Here is a 21,094-nt window from a genome sequence, read left to right as displayed (position 1 = left end):
CGCAATGTTCCAGCAGTGGAAATAAGTGATCTTAGTGATGGCGCGGATGTGTGGTCAGAAGCTCATCTCAGGGTCAAATATGACACCAAGGTTGCGAACAATCTGCTTCAGCCTCAGATGTTATGGAGAGGGATGGAGTCAGTGGCTAGGGAACGGAGTTTGTGGCGGGGATCTCTTGGACGAACAGCCCTGAATACAGGTCTTGGACATTTGGAAACAAGGAGTTGCACTGAGAAGCCGGTGTCTCACTGCAATATCATAACTTCAGCTGCAAGTATAGCCAACGTTTGAATTTCGTGAAATCTGATATGGAGTTAGTAGCAGAAAAAGCTATAAGGCCGCTGAGTGCTGATGGCATGACCCTTATTTCCTCGCAAGGTTTGGGGGCATGCTCTCCAGAAAACTTTGTATTTTGTGCACTTAGGAGCAGATTGTAAATCTCTCTTTCAAGCCAAAAATGATCCTTGAAGGGTTGGACATTTTAAAAACATAATGTAATGTATTGCAGGGTCCACGTCCTCTCATTGCGAATTCTAACGTAGTTCCATCATGCAAAAGGTTTCAGTTCACAAACTAACACATGCCTACAATGATCCCAACCAGCACAGCATTCTACATTCCCAAGAGAAAGCGATTGCATTTTCCCCTCTCATGGATCCCAAGTAGGGCTGCCAACTCTGGTTGGATGTAAACCTGGAGGTTTCATCACATGACCTACATAAGACATAGGAGCAGGAGTAGGCCATTCGGCTCCTCGAGCCTGCTCCGCCATTCAATAAGATCATCGCTGCTCTGATCTTGGCCTCAACTCCACTTCCCTGCCCGCTCCCCATAACCCTTGGCTCCCTTACACTCTCGCCTCCAACTGTCCCGCCCCCACACGCCTGCTATTGGTCTAACTTCCAACTGTCCCGCCCCCACACTCCCGCCATTGGTCTAACCTCCAACTGTCCCGCCCCCCCCCACACTCCTGCCATTGGTCTAACCTCCAACTGTCCCGCCCCCACACTCCTGCCATTGGTCTAACCTCCAACTGCCCCGCCCCCACACTCCTGCCATTGGTCTAACCTCCAACTGTCCCGCCCCCGCACACCCGCCATTGGTCTAACCTCCAACTGTCCCGCCCCCACGCTCCTGCCATTGGTCTAACCTCCAACTGTCCCGCCCCCCACACGCCTGCTATTGGTCTAACTTCCAACTGTCCCGCCCCCACACTCCCGCCATTGGTCTAACCTCCAACTGTCCCGCCCCCACACTCCCGCCATTGGTCTAACCTCCAACTGCCCCGCCCCCCCACACTCCTGCCATTGGTCTAACCTCCAACTGCCCCGCCCCCACACTCCTGCCATTGGTCTAACCTCCAACTGTCCCCCCCCACACTCCCGCCATTGGTCTAACCTCCAACTGTCCCGCCCCACACTCCCGCCATTGGTCTAACCTCCAACTGTCCCGCCCCACACTCCCGCCCTTGGTCTAACCTCCAACTGTCCCGCCCCCGCACACCCGCCATTGGTCTAACCTCCAACTGTCCCGCCCCCACACTCCCGCCATTGGTCTAACCTCCAACTGTCCCGCCCCCACACTCCCGCCATTGGTCTAACCTCCAACTGTCCCGCCCCCACACTCCCGCCATTGGTCGCCCAGCACCAAGTGTACCGTGAACAGACTCCTTGTTACTCGATTGGATGATTCATGACTGTCAGTCAAACAGCCAATTCTCCCAGCGCCATTATTTTTACAACTAATAAATGAAAGTACTCAAAGGAAATGAAAACAATATATAATGTTTTTTTGATGTGTCGATGATTTTTCACCTGGGTTTTGCTTGCAGTGTCCAAGAGATTAACCTTTAGTTCCTAGAGACTCCAGGACAATCCTGCAGAGTTGGCAGCCCTAATCTCAAGGCACGTTGGGGATTAAGATTCTGCTGATTTTTAACTATTTTAAATTAATGTTATTTTTTTTCTGAAGCTGCTTTGGGAGGAATAAGGGTGTCAATCTCTTGAAAATAAAAACTTTAGAATCAAGGTCTGACTAGGTGTGTCAGGGTGGCTCAGTGGGCAGCACCCTCGCCTCTGAGTCAGAAGGTTGTGGGTTCAAGTCCCACTCCGGGGACTTGAGCATAAAACTCCAGTGCCGAGGGAGTGCTGCACTGTCGGAGGTGTCATCTTTCAGATGAGACATTAAACCTGCTCTCTCAGGTGGACGTAAATGATCCCATGGCTCTATTTTGAAGAAGAGTAGGAGAGTTATCCCCAGTGTCCTGGCCAATATTTATCCCACAATCAACATCGCTTAAAAAAACAAGTTTATCTGGTCATTATCACATTGCTGTTTGTGGGAGCTTGCTGTGCACAGATTGGCTGCTGCGTTTCCTACATTATAACAGTGACTACAATTCAGAAAATACTTCGTTAGCTGTAAAGCGCTTTGGGACGTCCGGTGGTCGTGAAAGGCGCGATATAAATGCATGTCTTTCTTTCTTTGAGGGTTCACGGGCACTTCCTCTGTTGGTTACTGTTCAAACTGCTGTCTAATTCAAGCATTTAATATTTGAAAACCTTAAAGCATGAGGCTAGACCTTACCGGCACTGATAATGGATTAATGGCTTTGACTGTCTCCTATTTTAAAGGAGGTATTCACTCATTTGAAATAAACATGTATATCGCCTTTAATGTAGTAAAACGTCCCAGGGCGCTTCACGGGAGCGTTAATTGCTAGCTGTAATTTCTGGCCTAGATGGTTCTTTTGACGGTTCATTTTCTTGTACTGGGAATAAAAATCAATACAATTGTATTTTTTAAAAACTGTAATGCATATTTTAAACTAGTGCGCAAAGGTATATCATTTGCAAGAGCAGGCACAGGATCTGGATTTTGGATCTGACTGCTTTCAGTCACGGATTTGCACGCTGTTATACAGTTTTGTTCCCTCTAGTGAATGTCAGTGCACTGACATAGATGGCTCAGGCTCTCTTCGTCATGGTTACTGCACAGTATGAACTGATCTCCTCTTGTTCTAACAGTGCAAAGAAACTAAAAATAACTTTCAAAAACTTAAAAGCTTTCAAAAAATACAGAAGTAGCTGCTGATACTTGTCACCAGTCTGCATCGCTCATTGCACTAGTCGTACGCAAGTACCATCCTAATATGCCAATCTCCGTGTGGTTGTTTTTGGATCACCCCAACACCAATCCTTGGTTTGTTTCTGATTTATTCTGCGAGTGCAGTGACTGGAATATTCAGATAAAGTCAGTTAAAGCACTCCTGCCAAGGAACACCTCGCTTCTTAAAAGAGAGGGTTGTTTTCTTTGGAACAGAGGAGGCTGAGGGGGGACCTGATTGAGGTGTACAAAATTATGAGGGGCACAGATAGGGTAGATAGAAAGGAACTTTTCCCCTTAGTAGAGGGGTCAATAACCAGGGGGCATAGATTCAAGGTAAGGGGCAGGAGGTTTAGAGGGGATTTGAGGAAAAAGTTTTTCACCCAGAGGCTGCCTGAAAGGGTGGTAGAGGCAGGAACACTCACAACATTCAAGAAGCATTTAGATGAGCACTTGAAACGCCATAGCATACAAGGCTACGGACCAAGTGCTGGAAAATGGGATTAGAATAGACAGGGCTTGATGGCCAGCGCGGACACGATGGGCCGAAGGGCCTCTTTCTGTGCTGTATGACTCTGTGACTCATAGATTTAAAGTAATTGGTGGAAGGATTAGAGGGGAGTTGAGGAGAAAAATTTTCACCCACAGGGTGGTGGGGGTCTGGAGCTCATGGTGGTAGAGACAGGAACCCTCATTGCATTTAAAAAGTACTTGGATATGCACTTGAAGTGCCGTAACCTACAGGGCTACGGACCAAGAGCTGGAAAGTGGGATTGCTCTTTCGGCTGGTGCAGACACGATGGGCCGAATGGCCTCCTTCTGTGCTGTAAATTTCTGAGATTCTATGATTCCATAAGCTGTAACGTAGCGAGTCTTGGAGGTAATGATACCTTCGCATAAGAGAACGGCCATACTGGAGAAAATTACTTTTCAAGGAAAGGAAAAGATTTTAAAACCTGAAATTTATTGGTTGTTACTACCTATAAATTTCTTTGGGAATCAATGCACTAATGGCTTTTCAAAACCATCCATTCCTCTTGCAAAATTTTCCACCTCAAGTGCTTGCAGTCGCAGAAAATGATATCTTGATTCAGACAGGTTCCAGCTTCATCCTCCACCCGATCTGATTGGTTCTGTCAGATTCTGTTCCTGCGCTCTAATTGACCTGATTGGATCAGACAGTCCTCATTACCTGCCTTCCAACTGACCTGGTTTGTACCAATGGCCACAAATCTGGTGATTTTTTTTCTTCTCGAATACTGGCCCGTGTGGTTGAGATGCTGGCGGTCGGTGTGTATGTGGAGGGAGAGCCGTGTATCCGACGGCCTGCTGGCGGGGAGCAGTGGCAGCAACTTGTGAGCTGGCCGTTCGCTGTACTGTTTGGCTGCGCGAGATTCAGACCTAATTCCTAATCAGTACAACAATTGTTATAACTGGGTATGATGGTTGTTATGGTACTGGGCTGGCAACCCAGAGGTCAGGCATTCAAATCCCACCATGACAAATGGCAAAATAGAGTTTGTGGACTAGCACCAGGGGTGGGGGGAAAAAAACCACTGTGAAAGCTGCAGGGTTGTCATTTAAAAACCCCGCATCCTTCGGGGAAGGCAGCCTGCTCACCCTATGTGTGACCCCAGTCCCACATGATGCGATGGACTCCTAATGCTGCTAATAACGCCTCGATTTTAACATTTTCATTCTTGTGTTCAAATTCCTCCATGGCCTCGCCCCTCCCTATCTCTGTAATCTCCTCCAGCCCCACAAACCCCCCCCCCCCCCCCCCCCCCGAGATACCTGCGCTCCTCTAACTCTGGCCCCTTGAGCATCCCTGATTTTAGTCGCTCAACCATTGGTGGCCGTGCCTTCAGCTGCCAAGGCCCTAAGCTCTGGAATTCCCTCCCTAAGCCTCTCCGCCTCTCCTCCTTTAAGATGCTCCTTAAAACCTACTGCTTTGACCAATCTTTTGGTCATCAGTCCTAATATCTACTTACGTGGCTCGGTGTCAGATTTTATTTTACAACGCTCCTGTGAAGTGCCGTGGGACGTTTTACTATGTTAAAGGCGCGGTATAAATGCAAGTAGTTGTTGTTGTTGAAGTGGCCTAGCAACCAATATGAAGCAAGAAAGCAGCACCATCTTTGGAGTACTGGGGATGGGCAATAAATGCGGCTTCGCCGGCATTCCCGAGGGCATTTTTTTTTTAAACGCTGATGTGTCTGTCACTTCAGCTCAGACAACGGAAAGCGAGACTGGTTAAATTATAAAAATCGACTAGTATTTCAAAAATTGTCTCCACAGTCAATGTAACTCCTCTTCTTACATTCTTCACACAAAGAGTGATCAAGACTTGGGATGGACTTCTGGGTCGGGTAGCTCATGTAGAAGCCCTGGAAACATTTAAGAGCGAGCTGGGTGCTGTGGTCGGGGATTGTAGATTCTATCAGGATCGATGAGTTCGGATGGGCTTGCTGTTGGGAGATGTGCAGGAATGGCCTGGAGGGGAAGACCTACATATTTTTTCTCCCCTCAACCCTGGTGGAGACGTCGGTAGCTTCCAGTGAATGTTCCCCCAACACAGCGCAAGTCGGTTTGATAAGTCGGTAGTGTGAGAAATTGTAAAGACTGTTAACAGTGCAGCCTACTTGTACTCCAGTGGATTGTGTCTCCCACCTTTCAGCTAGTCTTCATTTCTAACTTTAGTTAATACTTTTGGTAGCGAACAAAGGAAGCATAGTATCATAGAATGGTTACAGCACAGAAGGAGGCCCGTCGAGCCCGTGCTGGCTCTCTGCAAGAGCACTCCAGCTAGTCCCACTCCCCCGCCCTTTCCCCGTAGCCCTGCAATTTATTTTCCTTCAGGTACTTATCCAATTCCCTTTTGAAAGCCACGATTGAGTCTGCCTCCACCACCCTTTCAGGCATTGCATTCCAGATCCTTACCACTCACTGCGTAAAAAAGTTTTTCCTTATGTCGCCTTTGGTTCTTTTGCCAATCACCTTGAATCTGTGTCCTCTGATTCTCGACCCTTCTGCCAATGGGAACAGTGTCTCTCTATCTACTCTGTTCAGACCGCTCATGATTTTGAATATCTCTATCAAATCCCCTCTCAACCTTCTCTGCTCTAAGGAGAACAACCCCAGCTTCTCCAGTCTATCCACGTAACTGAAGTCCCTCATCCCTGGAACCATTCTTGTAAATCTTTTCTGCACCCCCTCTAAGGCCTTCACATCCTTCCTAAAGTGTGGTGCCCAGATTTGGACCGAGTTGGACCAGTTGAGGTCAGACCAGTGTTTTATAAAGGTTCATCATAACGTCCTTTTGTACTCTATGCCTCTATTTATGAAGCCCAGGATCCCGTGTGCTTCTTTAACCACTTTCCCAACCTGCCCTGCTACCTTCAACGATTTGTGCACATATACCCCCAGGTCTCTTGGTTCATGCACCCCCTTTAGGATTGTACCCTTTAGTTTATATTGCCTCTCCTTGTTCTTCCTACCAAAATGTATAATTTCGCACTTTTCTGCGTTAAATTTCTCATCTGCCACGTGTCCGCCCATTCCACCAGCCTGTCTATCTCTTCTTGAAGTCTATCACTATCCCCCTCACTGTTCACTATACTTCCAAGTTTTGTGTCATCTGCAAATTTTGAAATTGTGCCCTGTACACCCACATCCGAGTCATTAATATAGATCAAGAAAAGCAGTGGTCCTAGTACCGACCCCTGGGGAACACCACTGTGTACCTTCCTCCAGTCCGAAAAACAACCGTTCACCACTACTCTCTGTTTCCTGTCACTTAGCCTATTTCGTATCCAGGATTTGGTAAGTGTTTGTAGATGAATGTTGGTCAACTGCCGGCTTTAATGTTTTGTGAGCTTTATGCTAATCAAGGTGAGGGTTGTGTGCTGGAAGTGGGAAATTTCTGTTCTTCAGTTGGTTGCAGTGTCTGTCTTGGCTAGCTGTGGGTAAATGTTCTTTGGCTACGTTGGGTCCGTAAGGAAAGTGGAACCACTTTGGAAAAAATTAAGCAATGTTATTAATTGCAGCGTTTGAGTTGGTTGCTTTTCTGTCGGATCTTTCGAATTCTGTATATCAGGGAATTGGAACAGTTAGCTTCCTTATTTGAGCCGATCAGAGAAATGTGATCCTTGCTTTAAACCGATCAGGCAAGGCTATGATGCACCCTAAGGTTGAATAGCCTGCCAACAGGTTGGGGCGGGGGGGGAAATTAGCCCTTTGGGCCGGGTGCCAGAGCACTGTGCATCTGTACCCCAACGGGAATCAGAATCTTCAGGAGAAGGGAGACAATAGAAAGGAAATGCCGAATTCATAGCTCCCTCCCAAATGCCGCGACTTGAATCTGTGCTGAGTTTTGCTAATCTGCTGATTTCTCTTTCGTAGTGTTTCCCAGATACCAGCAGTTGAGGGGAAGAGCGCCCAGCAAGCGGTGGAGATGCTCACAAAAAAACTGGAAATATTGGGTGCTGTTAAGCAGGGAACGTTCTGTGTGGACTGTGAAACCTATCACGCAGGACCGACTGTGACAATCCCAGGTAACGATCACAAACACTGAAGATCCAGGAGCCCTGCCCTGTCACAGCTGTCCATCTTCATAATGGTTTGTGATCATTCCTTCACAAACTTAAAATAGAAAGAGATAAATATGTGCATTTCTGTATTTCACTCACTACTCTCTTTAAACTTGATACATATAATAGGTAACAGTTTTTTTTTTTAAATACGTAATTTTTTTATTTTTAAATAAATGGAGTGATTCCTAAGCAATTTTTCCCCTAATTTTTTTTGCGTGCGTGGGCCCTTTAAGGGGCCATGCGGCCCATATCACAGTTTCATGCATGTGATATTTAACATGGAGAAAGCCGGTCCCGCGCTGTACGGGACCGGCAGACAGCTGCATAGATACGCAGCTTAGAGGGAACGTTGTTCCTAAGAATCGTTTTACAGGGTTTCCCCCCCAGTAGTTCAAGGTGTAAGTAGTTGAAACACAAGCCAGCAAAGGTCCCAGCTTTGACCTCCAGCCTCTACTAAGTTAGTTGATCTGTACTGGGGCAATGTTTGGGGCCGTTACACTTGCCCTTCGTGTCCTGGAGTCAGGGAGGGGGAAACAACACAGCGCCCCACTCCTTATTGCTATCCCGTGACGCCTGCTGGAAGGGCACTTGTGTGGGTGTCGGGTGATGGCAGAGCTTGGCTTGGTTGTGCTGCTGCTTTAGCCGAATAGCCCACTGACATTCACTGTCGAGCCTTGCAGATAAACAATGGCCACTTGTTCAGGTACCAGCGTGAAATTGCCAACTGTAGAACTCTACCCTAAAGATGCCGTTGCTTTCAGGAGAATAGGGGAGGGTGAAAAGAGAAAGAATAATTTTCAATTTAACAATCCTGTTCCAGCGCAAACGAGATGTGATCAAGAGCCGGAACCTTTGCCGGATTCCCCCCCTACCCCAGCCCCAGCTCAGAAGCACCGACGCCCGTTGTAGCCCACCCACTGCCATCGAGGGGAGCTTGTGTCCAATTTTGACAAACTGCATTACACAATTCAGTGTGAAGATCATAACCTATTGCCTACCAAAGATATGGTTTGGCTTCTCTGACTTTTGTTTTGCCTTGGAACCCACTGAGGCAGTAATGTAGACAGAAAATGAGGAACCAGACTCCAAAATCTCTGTAATGGGTTAGAATTACCAAGACTCCCCCAAAAATATCTTGGCAAATTGAAGTTTAAGTAGTCATAATCAACATTTTTTTTATTGGTGACAGCACATCTGATTGTTCATTACAACTTTTTGAGCATTCAATCCTCTCTCCCTGAGTCACAGTAAAGAGTCGGAACACTTTTGTATGTGATGGGATGCAGGTTTTGTTCTTGTCCCCTCGAGCTGCTGAATTTTCAATCTTCACGTTATTACTGATAGCAAGCATCAAATGGTCGACAGGCAGCCAGTTACCCGCTGTGAGGGGGAACATTAGTGCACATCTTGAACTCAGATTGTTTGACAGCTGTGAAAGCTTGTCTCCCCCCAAACACAGCGACCTCCTCGACAGTGGCCTGAAAGGGAATAGATCACCCTTGAATAAATAAATAAAATCTCGCACAACCAGAAACAACTGTTAACAGTGCAAGAGAAAAATTGTTGCCAATTAGTAAAATCTCCAGCTGTAACTCTTCCAACATTCAATTGATTCAGTTTTACATTGTGATAAACTAATAATTTTACTGTCTTCCCATAAAACCCAACAGTTGAACTGCCCTTTCTTTTACACCATGGTACAGACCCAGGAACTTTAGTTCTGCCTGTATAAAAATTCAGTTGAACAAAATCTCAATCCTTTGTTTTGTGACGGGGTAGCTGATCTCCGTTAGCCGGGCAATAAAAATAATTTAAAATGCTAGTGGAATGTTGGCCTTTATCTCAAGGGGCTGGAATACAATGGGGTGGAAGTTGCATTCCAGTTATATAAAGCTCTGATTAGACCCCATTTAGTGTACTGCATTTAGTTCTGGGCACTGCACCTCCGGAAGGTTGTATTGGCCTTGGCGGGGGTGCAGCGCAGATTCACCGGGGCTAGAAAGGGTTAAATTATGAGGACAGGTTGCATAGACTAGGCTTGTATTCCCTCGAGTATAGAAGATTAAGGGGTGATCGAATTGAAGTGTTTAAGATGATTAAAGGAGTTGATCGGGTTGATAGAGAGAAACGATTTGCTCTGGTGGGGGAGTCCAGAGCAACTGGGGGCATAACCTTAAAATTAGAACTAGGCCGTTCAGGGGTGGTGTTAGGAAGCACCTCTTCACACAAAGGGTAGCGGCAATCTGGAACTTTCCCTCCCAAAAAAGCGGTTGAGGCTGGGAGTCAATTGAAAATTTTAAAACTGACTGGTAGATTTTTGTTCGGCAAGGGAATTAAGGGTTATGGAACCAAGGCGGGTAGATGGAGTGAAGATACAGATCAGCCATGATCTAATTGAGTGGTGGAACAGGCTCGAGGGGTTGAATGGCCTACTCCTGTTCCTAATGGGGGCACCAACACCCCTAGCTATGGAGAGGGAGACAGTCAACCTCAATCCCCACTCCCAATCACTGCCCTGCTGGAAAGCATGTGTATGTGTACATCAAATGCAGACCACATGATGTTCAGCACGGTGGCATAGTGGTTAGCACTGTTGCCTCACCGCCAGGGACCCGGGTTCGAATCCGGCCTCGGGTGACTGTCTGTGTGGAGTTTGCACATTCTCCCTGTGTTTGCGTGGGTTTCCTCCGGGTGCTCCGGTTTCCTCCCACAGTCCAAAGATGTGCGGGTTAGGATGATTGGCTATGATAAATTGACCCTTAGTGTTAGGGGGATTAAATACGTGGGGTTACAGGGATAGGGTGGGATATGTGTTGGTGTAGGGGTTACGGAGATCGGGTGGGATATGTGTCGGTGCAGGCTCGATGGGCCGAAATGGCCTCTATCTGCACTGTGGGGTTTCTGTGATTCTGTGATGTCCCCTATGGATGAATTGCTGCACTCCCAGTCTATAAGAACATTAGAACATAAGAAATAGGAGTAGGCCATTCAGCCCTTCGAGCCTGCTCCGCCATTCAATAAGATCATGGCTGATCTTCTACCTCAACTCCACCTTCCTGCACTACCCCCACAGCCCTTGATTCAATTAATAGCCAAAAATCTATCGATTCTCTATGCTCCTACATGAAGATTAACTGTTTGACTGAGATGCTGGAGGGTGTGTGTAGGTGTAGCATGAGTCCGAGTCCGAGCCCGAGGGGGGGATCAGAGGATCGAATTATTTAAAAAGCTGCCATGAACATTCAGTCATGCTTCTGATGCCTTGAGTGGAATGCAGTAGAACTTGGTCTTTGAATGCTGTTGCCATTGATGTTTGGACATGCAGTCTCTTTAAGTCTTAGAATGTAAGACTTTCACACGAGGACAAATACTTCAGGTGATTGTCACAGAATTTCAATACATTTAATGTGTATTCGATCTAAAAACAGCTGTGAAATATTTTCTGCAAGTCTTGCTACAGTTTTGTCTTAAATAACAACAGAAAATGCTGGAAAAACTCAGCAGGCCAGGCAACATCCGTGGAGAGAAATTAAAAGTCGACGTTTCGGGTCGAAACCCTTTTTCAAAACTGGAAAGGAAATAAAATAGATCGAAGGCAGGGCTGCGATAGAACAAAAGAAGTAAAGAGACATTAAAAGGTATTCAAAACCAGACGAGATGGTGATAGGACAGAGGAGACAAAAGACGGCTCAGATTAGGTGTGAAGTGTACTGGCAGGATGAGAGACAGCTGCCAAGTGGGAGAGAGAAAAAAAAGGAAAGGGGGGGGGGGGGAATGGAAGACCCAAAACAAAGGGGTGGAAAAAAAAAATATATATATAAGTAAAAATGTAATAGGGGCCGAGGTTATGATCTGAAATTTCGGATTTCCAGCATCTGCAGTATTTTGCTATCGTACAGTTTTGTCTTGCCTGAGTGTTTCCAGTCCACTGTATTCTCGTACAATTTTATTTTTCTTAAAGTGAATCTCAGCCAGAGATATTGGGGGAGGGGGTTCCTCTGCATTTGACTTCAGTGCCCCTGGGCTAGGGAGGGGAAATCAGAAAGAAAAAAACCCAGCTGGCACTTGCACTCGGGACATCCCAAAGCGCTTTATAGACAATGAAGTGCTTTTGAAGTGTAGTCACTGTTGTAATGTGGGAAACACAGCAGGCAATTTGCGCACAGCAAGCTCCCACAAACAGCAATGTGATAATCTGTTTTAGTGATGTTGGTTGAAGTGATAAATATTGGCCCGGACACCAGGGAGAACCCCCTGCCCTTCAGAATAGTCTTCTCTTCTTCTTGGGCAGTCCCTCGGAACCGAGGATGACTTGCTTCCACATTAAAAATGAGCTCGCAGGTGACTGATGAGTCCAATGCGGGACCTACAGCCTCTGTCACAGGTGGGGCAGACGGTGGTTGAAGGGGCGGGTGGGTGGGGTGCTTGGGTTGATGTGCGCTCCTTGCGCTGCCTGTGCTTGGCTTCTGGCGAAGAGAGTCGAGGCGTTCGGCGCCTTCCCGGATGCTTCTCCTCCACTTTGTGCGGTCTTAGGCCAGGGATTCCCAGGTGTCGGTGGGGATGTTACACTTTTTCAAGGAGGCTTTGAGGGTGTCCTTGAAGTGTTTCCTCTGCCCACCTGGGGCTCTCTTGCCGTGCCGGAGCTCTGAGTAGAGCGCTTGTTTTGGGAGTCTCGTATCGGGCATGCGGACAATGTGACCCGTCCATCGGAGCTGATTGAGTGTGGTCAAAGCTTCGATGCTGGGGGATGTTGGCCTGAGCAAGAACACTGACGTTGGTGCGCCTATCCTGCCAATGGATTTGCAGAATAGTGCCATGAGATCTTTTACGTCCACATGAGAGAGCAGACGGGGCCTCGGTTTAACGTCTCGTCTGAAAGACGGCACCTCCGACAGTGCAGCACTCCCTCAGCACTGCCCTGGAGTGTCAGCCTGGAATTTTGAGCTCAAGTCCCTGGAGTGGGACTCGAACCCACAACCTTCCGACTCGGAGGCGAGAGTGCTACCCACTGAGCCACGGCTGACGCAGCCCGAATTCTGATTTCCGTTTGCTATCTATTGACTTTTGTTGGAAAGTGTAGAGTGAGGACAGGGTCGTGCTTGGGTGTGATATCTTCCATGGTTGAATAGCCTACCAGCTCGTACTGCCTAGCTGCACATGTGAAGTACCAGCAGGTGATCAATGCCCATGGAATTTTAAGCCAGCATGAATGAGTGCCTTCAAAAGAGGAAAGGTTGTGGGGGGAGGCGGCTGTGGGGGAGAAAGCGGGTCAATTAATAACTGATGTAAATCTCCAGCTGAGCGAAGTTAGAAATATAAATAGTGTGTGTGTGTGTGTGTGTGTGTGTGGGGTGGGTAATTTACTGCATCTTTGTTAGACAGCTGTAGCACCCAGCCTGAACTGAACGTGACCTCTGGGGCTGGAAGTACAAAGAGGGCTCCAATCTCTTCGTGAGCCTGGTGCTCATTAGTTCTAATGAGATCCGTCCTATTTTTCATTAGGGCAGCCGGCAAAGTTCATGTACGTTATGCACAACACGGAATATCCTCTCAGCTGCTTTGCACTTTTTGAAAATGGCCCCTGCCTGGTGGCAGACACAAACTTTGACACGCTCATGATCAAACTGAAGGGGTTTTTCCAGAATGCAAAGAGTAACAAGATAGAAAGCCGAGGACCTCGCTACCAGTACGCTGACTTCCTAGTAAAGGTTGGGACAGTCACCATGGGACCCAGTGTACGTGGCATATCTGTTGAGGTACGTTCATTGTTTAGTCTTGATTTCAGCTTGTGGATCCTTGATCTTCACCCTTTTTACGTTTTTTGTGGCACTGTTTCTACAGGGTCCTTTAGCATAACATTTATTTTAAATTTACACTTCTGGGGTAATAAAGGGGGAGAAAAATGCTCCCATTCTCTCCTCCAGAATCCATTCTATCTTTCCATGTCAAGTGGGTTGGTAGAATGAAAGCTACGAAATGTCAAAACAAATGCTAGGAGATGTGCAGCTCTCCTCTACCTAGACTAGCAAATCCTTCTCTCTGGGGGAAACCTGGATGGTGAACGACAAGATAAGAATTTGATTTTGAACTGTGGTCTCCAAGCCGAAAGTTTCAAGCTCTGGCTTGTGGAAATTCCTGAGTGATCGCCCCAGGTTTTCTCTCCCTCGCCGGTTATTTTTTTCACATGGACATTGCCAACCCCACCAGTAGCTTGTCCAAGTAGAGTCTGGACAATGAAGCTTGCTTGTGGGTGGCATCACGGCTGATTATGGTCCTCTCCTCGCCCAACGTCCGTGACTTTCTTAGATCGTGGTCAGAAAGGAGAACCCTGGTGTGCTTTTTATTTTGCCCCTTCTAAGCCCAAAGCTCCGAAGCCAATTATCCACCAGTCCAATTGTGACTGGCTCATTCAGTACAGAACAGTGATCAGCCCTGTCATTTTTCCTGTCTCAGTATAATAAAACAGTAGACTTTTATCCATTGAGGATCCGAGAGACTTTATGAAGCCTGTTTTAAAAAAAAATTATTCTTAAATAATTCTACGGACTAGTACAGCTGTGAGTGCTAGCAAACGTTCCCATTGATTTCTTCCTCGAGCATGTTCCATATATCATTACAAATGGGAAATACTGGAAACACTCAGCAGCTTAGGCAGCATGTGTGGGGAGAGGAATCACAGAATCATTGAAATTTACGGCACAGAGGAGGCCATTCGGCCCATCATGTCTAGCGGCCAGAAAAGAGCTCTCCAGCTTAATCCCACTTTCCAGCTCTTGGTCCGTAGCTCTGTAGATTACGGCACTTCAAGTGCCTATCCAAGTACTTTTTAAATGCAATGAAGGTTTCTGCCTCTACCAGCCTTTCAGGCGGCGAGTTCCAGACCCCCACCACCCTCTGGGTGGAAAAATGTCCCCTCAACTCCCCTTTACTCCTTCTGCCAATTACTTTAAACCTATGCCCCCTGATTATTGACCCCTCTGCTAAGGGAAATAGGTCCTTCCTATCCACTCTATCTAGGCCCCTCATAATGTTATACACCTAAAGGAAGGTAGGGTAACGTTAGCCTGAGCTTCATCTCTTCACAGATGCTGCCTGACCTGCTGACGGTTTCCAGCATTTTCTGTTTTTGGTCTTTGTTTCACTACAAGTGAACAATGAACACTGCACGCCTCACTTTAATGGCTGTTCAGCTACTCTGCACTGCACTTTGTTCCAGTTATAATTGTAACTGTATTAATTTAGTCTGATTTTTGGTTTGTAAGCTGTGAACGGACCAAATTAAACACGGTGAAAGATCCATGCATTGTACATTATCAAAGATGGTTGTGTAGCTATAAAAGGGGAAGGATACAGGTTTGGAGACTTGTGGTTTATGTAAAATAAAGCAGACCGTCAACAGTTACAATGTGAGTGAGGCAGTAACACAAGTACATTTTCTGTAAAGCTAGTCTCTGATATATTTATTTGCTTGGATGAGTGCAGCTCCAACAACACTGAAGGAGCTCGACACCATCCAGAACAAAGCAGCCAGCTTTATTGGCACCCCATCCACCACCGTAAACATTCACTCCCTCCACCACCAGCGTACCGTGGCTGCAGTGTTTACCATCTACAAGATGCACTGCAGCAACTCGCCAAGGCTTCTTTGGCAGCACCTCCCAAACCCGCGACCTCTACCCCCTAGAAGGACAAGGGCAGCAGGAGCACGGGAACACCACCACCTCCAAGTTCCCCTCCAAGTCACACACCATCTGTTTTGCAGTCTCTGCCCTTCCCCTCCCACCTTTGATGGCAGAGTCTCCAGTTATCTTGTCCCTGCTCTCTGGAGTTCCTTAACCCTTTTTGTTTTGCTACATTTCTCCACACCTTCAAAAACCTCCTTTTAAAAGTGTGCATCTTTGGCCACCTCCCCTAGATTTTCTCCGTTATCTTCTTGACCCTGCACTTTGTGGAGTATCTTGGGACCTTTTCATAAGTGCAAGATGAGGTTTTTTTCCCTGAAATCAGAGGTCAGAGGAAAAAAAACCAGGTGCATTCAGCAACCAACAATTTTCTGATTGTTTTATTTTCGACCTAAAATAAAACAATGTATTTTCTGAATAAAGAATTTTGAAAGGAACAAATTAAATGCTTGAAGTAAATAATGATTGCTTATAACTGTCTTTACATACTTGCTTAAAAGGAGTTGACTTCCATTCCGAGTGCATTCTCAGTGTCTCCTTCCCATCTAGCATTATTCAGTTATCTGTCCGTGACACACATGGCTGAAGGTGCGACCTATGTCAATGCCACCCATTGATGAGCAAAGATGAATTGCTCCTTGGGCCATTCGGAATGTAGCCTGCATCCCGCGCAAACTGCAGTATGCCGATTACATCGTATATGGGTTTTATCAAGCTTCCTCCTAATTTTGGAATTCATCTTTTTTGAGTGATAATTATTGGGTCTAAAAATCACATGGCCTAGCTATACAAGACGCTTGATTTACAGAATCATAGAATGGTTACAGCATGGAGGAAGGCCATTCGGCCCATCGAGCCCGTGCCGACTCTCAGCTAGTCCCACTCCCCCGCCCTTTCGCCGTAGCCCTGCAAAAAAAATTTCTTTCAGATACTTATCCAACTCCCTTTTGAAAGATAAGATTGAGTCTGCCTCCACCACCCTTTCAGGCAGAGCATTCCAGATCCTAACCACTCGCTGCGTAAAAAAGTTTTTCCTTGCGTCGCCTTTGGTTCTTCTGCCAATCACCTTAAATCTGTGTCCTCTGGTTCTCGACCCTTCCGCCAATGGGAACAGTTTCTCTCTCTCTACTCTGTCCAGACCCCTCATGATTTTGAACACCTCGATCAAATCTCCTCTCAACCTTCTCTGCTCTAAAAAGAACAACCCCAGCTTTTCCAGCCTCTCCACAAAACCGAAGTCCCTCATCCCTGGAACCATTCTTGTAAATCTTTTCTGCATCCTCTCTAAGGCCTTCACATGCTTCCCAAACTGTGGAGTTTGTTTTGGTTTTCCTGATTTTTAGATGGGTTTAGCATCGCAGATGCAGTGGGAAACAGCTACATGATGCATATGCAGATGCCTCGTAATGGCCAGAAATCCCGGGGAGGGGGGGGTGGTGGAGGGAGGGTATGTGAAAAATACATTGATCCTTTACGGCCCCTCGAGCCTGCTCCACCATTCAATAAGATCATGGCTGATCTTCGACCTCAACTCCACTTTCCCGCCTGATCTCCATATCCCTTGATTCCCCTAGAGTCCAAAGATCTATCGATCTCGGCCTTGAATATACTCAATGACTCTGCATCCACAGCCCTCTGGGGTAGGGAATTCCAAAGATTCACAACCCTCTTGAGTGAAGAAATTCCTCCTCATCTCAGTCTTAAATGGCCAACCCCTTATCCTGAGACTATGCCTGCTAGTTCTAGACTCTCCAGCCAGGGGAAACAGCCTCTCGGCATCTACCCTGTCAATCCGCCTCAGAATCTTATATGTGTCAATTAGTTTCAACTAGGTTGAAGTCACTGATCTATTTTTTTCCCTTCTTTCAATGTGAGATGTCGTGTTTTGGTCTCCACTTGGCACCTCCTAGTGATGACCTGACCAAGATCAAGAACCCATACCGTAGGTATAATTTACAGTTAAATAGGGTCTATGTAAGAGAATAAATATTGTATGTGTTTTTCCAAATTCTAGGTGGAATACTGTCCTTGCATTGTCTCCAATGACTGTTGGAATCTCATGATGGAATTCATGCAAAGCTTCATGGGAAGCCATACGCCTGGGATCCCTTCCGTATTCTCGGCAAAACACGACGGGATTTATACACCGACAGACACGGCTATTCAGTATATGGAGCTGTTCAATAAGATTCGGAAACAGCAACAAGCCCCCGTGTCAGGAATAAGATAGTCTGCCTCGATGTAGAAAATCTGCATCAAGCCATATACAGTATGGACTTTGTATTTTATATGTTTTTATTTTATTTTTTAAATATCTAAATCTCCTTATTTGATTGAATCGCAGTAAGAACACATTTTCAATATGGAATGTGTTTGGAATTGCTCAAGGTGCTATAAAACATCTGGAGTCAAGAAAGATGGTTCGTTTTCCATCTCTACTGCCCTGAACTGATCTGTGAAGTTTTCCTGTGCTTTTTAAAAAATCCTCCTCCCCAACTTTCATTCCTCTCCTCGCGCTGAATTCCTTGTATAACGGGAGAGTTTTTTTTTGGCGCCGCGCCGTTCAATTAAAAAAACAAGTACCGCATGTTGTGATGAGGTCTGCCAACACAAGTTTGCACCTACTGTTTTTGAAGTTTCAGCGATACCACTGGAAAGGAGCAGTGAGTGGAAGCCACGTGCTCACTAGGGTGCAGGGAAGATCTGAGGGAGTGCGGAGCTATCCGTTCTCGTGCACGTCCAGTGGCCAATTTGAAAGTGGCATGTGTGATTGGTTAATTCAGACTTCCTGCCTGGCTGTGGACCTTATGTAGTATGGAAGCCGTAAGCAGCAGCGGAAGGTGCAGAGTAGTGAATAAATTCTCTTGCTCCCAACAACAAAATAAAATAAAGCAGAATACTATGGATGCTGGAAATCTGCAATAAAAACTGAAAATGCTGGAAATACTCAGCAGGTCAGGCAGCATCTGTGGAGAGAGAAACGTTCTGACGAGAGGTCATCGACCTGAAACGTTAACTCTGTTTCTCTCTCCACAGATGCTGCCTGACCTGCTGAGTGTTTCCAGCATTATCTGTTCTTATAACAAAATAACCCTCAATGTCTTCCTGTAGGACTGCACAGAGCTCCAGCTCAATGAAAATAAATGGCTTTGCTCTAGAGTAGGACTGAAAGGTGCTCTTGGTCTTGGCAAGTCCTTTGTATGATGGTTTATTAGCTAAATGCACTTAGTGAGCCTTGCAGTCCAGGAAGGTTAGCGATTCACATAGAGTCATAACGGCACAGAAGGAGGCCATTCGGCCCATCAAGTCTGTGCCAGCTCTCTAGAGCAATCCAGTCAGTCCCATTCCCCCGCTCTATCCCCGTAGCCCTGCAAGTTTATTTCCCTCAAGTGCCCATCCAGCCTTCCCGTGAAAACACTGAGTGTCTCCGCTTCCACCACTTCAGTCAGCGGCGAGTTCCAGGTCCTCACCACTCGCTGCGTAAAAAAGTTTTTCCTCACGTTCCCCCCTGTATCTCTTGCCCAAAACCTTAAATCTGTGTCCCCTAGTCCTTGTACCATTAACTAGTGGGAACAGCCTTTCCCCGTCTAGCCTATCCAAACCCGTCATAATCTTGTACACCTCTATCAAATCACCCCTCAACCTCCTTTGCTCTAATGAAAACAAACCCAGCTTCTCCAACCTGCCCTTGTAGCTAAGCTCCCCCATCTGGGTTTGTGCTAAAATCTTAGCTGGCTCAGCTAAAATAAAAAGGAAGCTAGTGTTCCCATTCTGATCACGGACGATTGACTCCTGCTGGAGATACTTGTGTGTGGCCTTCTGGAGCGGGCAAGATCTGACTGCAACGGTCCATATGACCAGATAGCCTGCTGAGACTTGCTTGGCAGATTTACACGTGAATGGTCGCTCGTGTGAGGTACCAGAGGACTGCTGGTGCCGTGTCCGGTTCTGAAGTTTGGTTCAGTTATGTATTTGAAAACCTCTACATTTGTATCTACTGTCGAATCTGTTCAATGAAATGTTTTTTTTTAAATGATTAAAAGAATTCGATGGGTTAGCTTTTTGCTTGTTGGGTGACTGAACTTTTTTCTCTTTTAGATGAACGCAATTTATTCCCTAAGGTTAGGGAAAATAATGGTACGATGGTGAAGTGAGGATAACTTGATTTACACTGCGCTGACTTTTTACGTGCTTTAATTCCAAAACTCATTACAGCTCTCCCTATTACCGTGTTTAAAGCTAGCCAGACTGCGTTATGCAGCATGTTGTGTATATTTTTATACAACAGTTAATGGTTTTTATATGCTTTTGGCAAAGATAATTCATGGACGGGACACTCCACTACTAAGCAGAATATTGTGACCGAGGTTGAGATAATGTCGTAAACCATATGAGCTAAGCTTGAGTGTCTTACTGACATCATCTCAATCTTGAGAGGTGTTAGTGCTCTGAAAGACACTCAAAAAGTGTAATATTTACAGTGTGCCTAACCCGAAGATTTCTTGCTGGTTTTGTGCTAAGGAATGCAGTAGCAGAATTGCTTATTTTATTAAGTGATACTGTCTCGCACGTGGCCTAATGAGCAGTAATGGTGAGATTTATTTAACTGAACGAATGGACAGGCAGCACAACCAGTCTGCGAGAAACAAGAAGGCAAAAAAACTGTAAATATGCTTGAAAATTTGATACAAAAAATAAATTGATGGAAACGTTCAGGTCGTTTAGCAGTTGGGGAGAGAACAGTTCTGATGATGGGTGCATATCTGAAATTTTAGCTGGTCTGTGATGTTTTACTATCCTTTCTTTCCAGGCCCCGCCCCCCTTCAACTTTATTTCCTCTTCTCACACTGACTCCATTTTTGGGATAAGGAATGGGCATTTCCAGCCCTCCAGTAACTCACAATTACATTCCTCAAGTGAGCGCCGAGATGGAATGTTAGCATGGTTATTCGGCAGCGGGGGGCATCACACCTGAGCTGAATCAACAACCTGCATTTATAGATCACCGTTAACGTAGTAAAACGGCCCAAGGCACTTCACAAGACTGTAATAGGATAACAATGACACCTAGCCAACATAGGAGACATTAGGACGGGTAACCCAAAGCTTGATGAAAGAGGTAGGTCTTTCAGAACTGTCTTAAAGGAGGAGAGAGAGGCAGAGAGGATTAGGGAATGAATTCCAGAGCTTAGGACCTCGACAGCTGAAGGCACAGCCACCGATGGTGAGTTGAATAATGCGGTTGGTGCACAAGCGGCCAGAATTGGAGGAGTGCAGAAATCTCGAAGGCTTATAGGGCTGGAGGAGGTTACAGAGATGAGCCTTCCCTCATCAGATGTCCACACATGCATACATTCCAGCTGGGATCACTGGATAGCACTCGAGTGGGATAATTTCTCTCTTTCCCCCCCCTCCCCCTGGCCCAGGAGCACGAAAGATAGTTGTGGTTCCACCTGCTGCCCTAGCTCAGATTAGCTGACAGCACAAGAGTAGGGCAGGAACCCGAGTCCTCCCAAGCCTATATGTCTCAGTCCCCCACTATCTCGGGATCTTTATTCATTGTCCTCAATATTCTTTGCACGTTTATTTCTGCTCCTCTCTGCCTCCTTTAAGATGGTTCTTAAAACCTACCTCTTTGATTAAGCTTTGGGTCACCAGTCCTAATGTCTCCTTTGTTGACTAGGTGTCATTGTTATCCTATTACGCTGTTGTGAA

General features: G+C 46.3%; 1 protein-coding gene across 4 annotated transcripts; it reads left to right on the top strand.

Moving 5' to 3' along the window:
- The first annotated feature begins 7,511 nt into the window (after positions 1-7,511).
- On the top strand, positions 7,512-19,443 carry med20 (mediator complex subunit 20). Of its 4 annotated transcripts, none has more exons than XM_086011203.1 (3): positions 7,512-7,658; positions 13,200-13,453; positions 17,394-19,443. In XM_086011203.1, exons 1-3 carry the CDS (start codon positions 7,559-7,561, stop codon positions 17,607-17,609), a joined length of 570 nt encoding a protein of 189 aa, XP_085867329.1. In that variant the 5' UTR covers positions 7,512-7,558; the 3' UTR covers positions 17,610-19,443. The 4 variants fall into 4 exon arrangements, with proteins under 4 accessions (XP_085867329.1, XP_085867330.1, XP_085867331.1 ...); XM_086011204.1 differs by having other exon boundaries at positions 7,544-7,723; positions 13,205-13,453; XM_086011205.1 differs by having other exon boundaries at positions 7,544-7,723.
- Positions 19,444-21,094: the final 1,651 nt, after the last annotated feature.

Source organism: Somniosus microcephalus, chromosome 18, assembly GCF_052327205.1.
Source record: "Somniosus microcephalus isolate GS21.2 chromosome 18, FLI_Smic_1.0, whole genome shotgun sequence".
NCBI classification, from domain to species: Eukaryota; Metazoa; Chordata; class Chondrichthyes; order Squaliformes; family Somniosidae; genus Somniosus; species Somniosus microcephalus.
This window is presented reverse-complemented; position numbering and strand designations above follow the sequence as displayed.

Coding starts and splice junctions, on each gene's coding strand:
- med20 (XM_086011203.1), top strand. CDS start 7,559: ATGCTCACAAAAAAACTGGAAATATTGGGTGCTGTTAAGCAGGGAACG. Junction 7,659..13,199: donor ACCGACTGTGACAATCCCAG/GTAACGATCACA, acceptor ATTTTTCATTAG/GGCAGCCGGCAAAGTTCATG. Junction 13,454..17,393: donor TACGTGGCATATCTGTTGAG/GTACGTTCATTG, acceptor TCCAAATTCTAG/GTGGAATACTGTCCTTGCAT.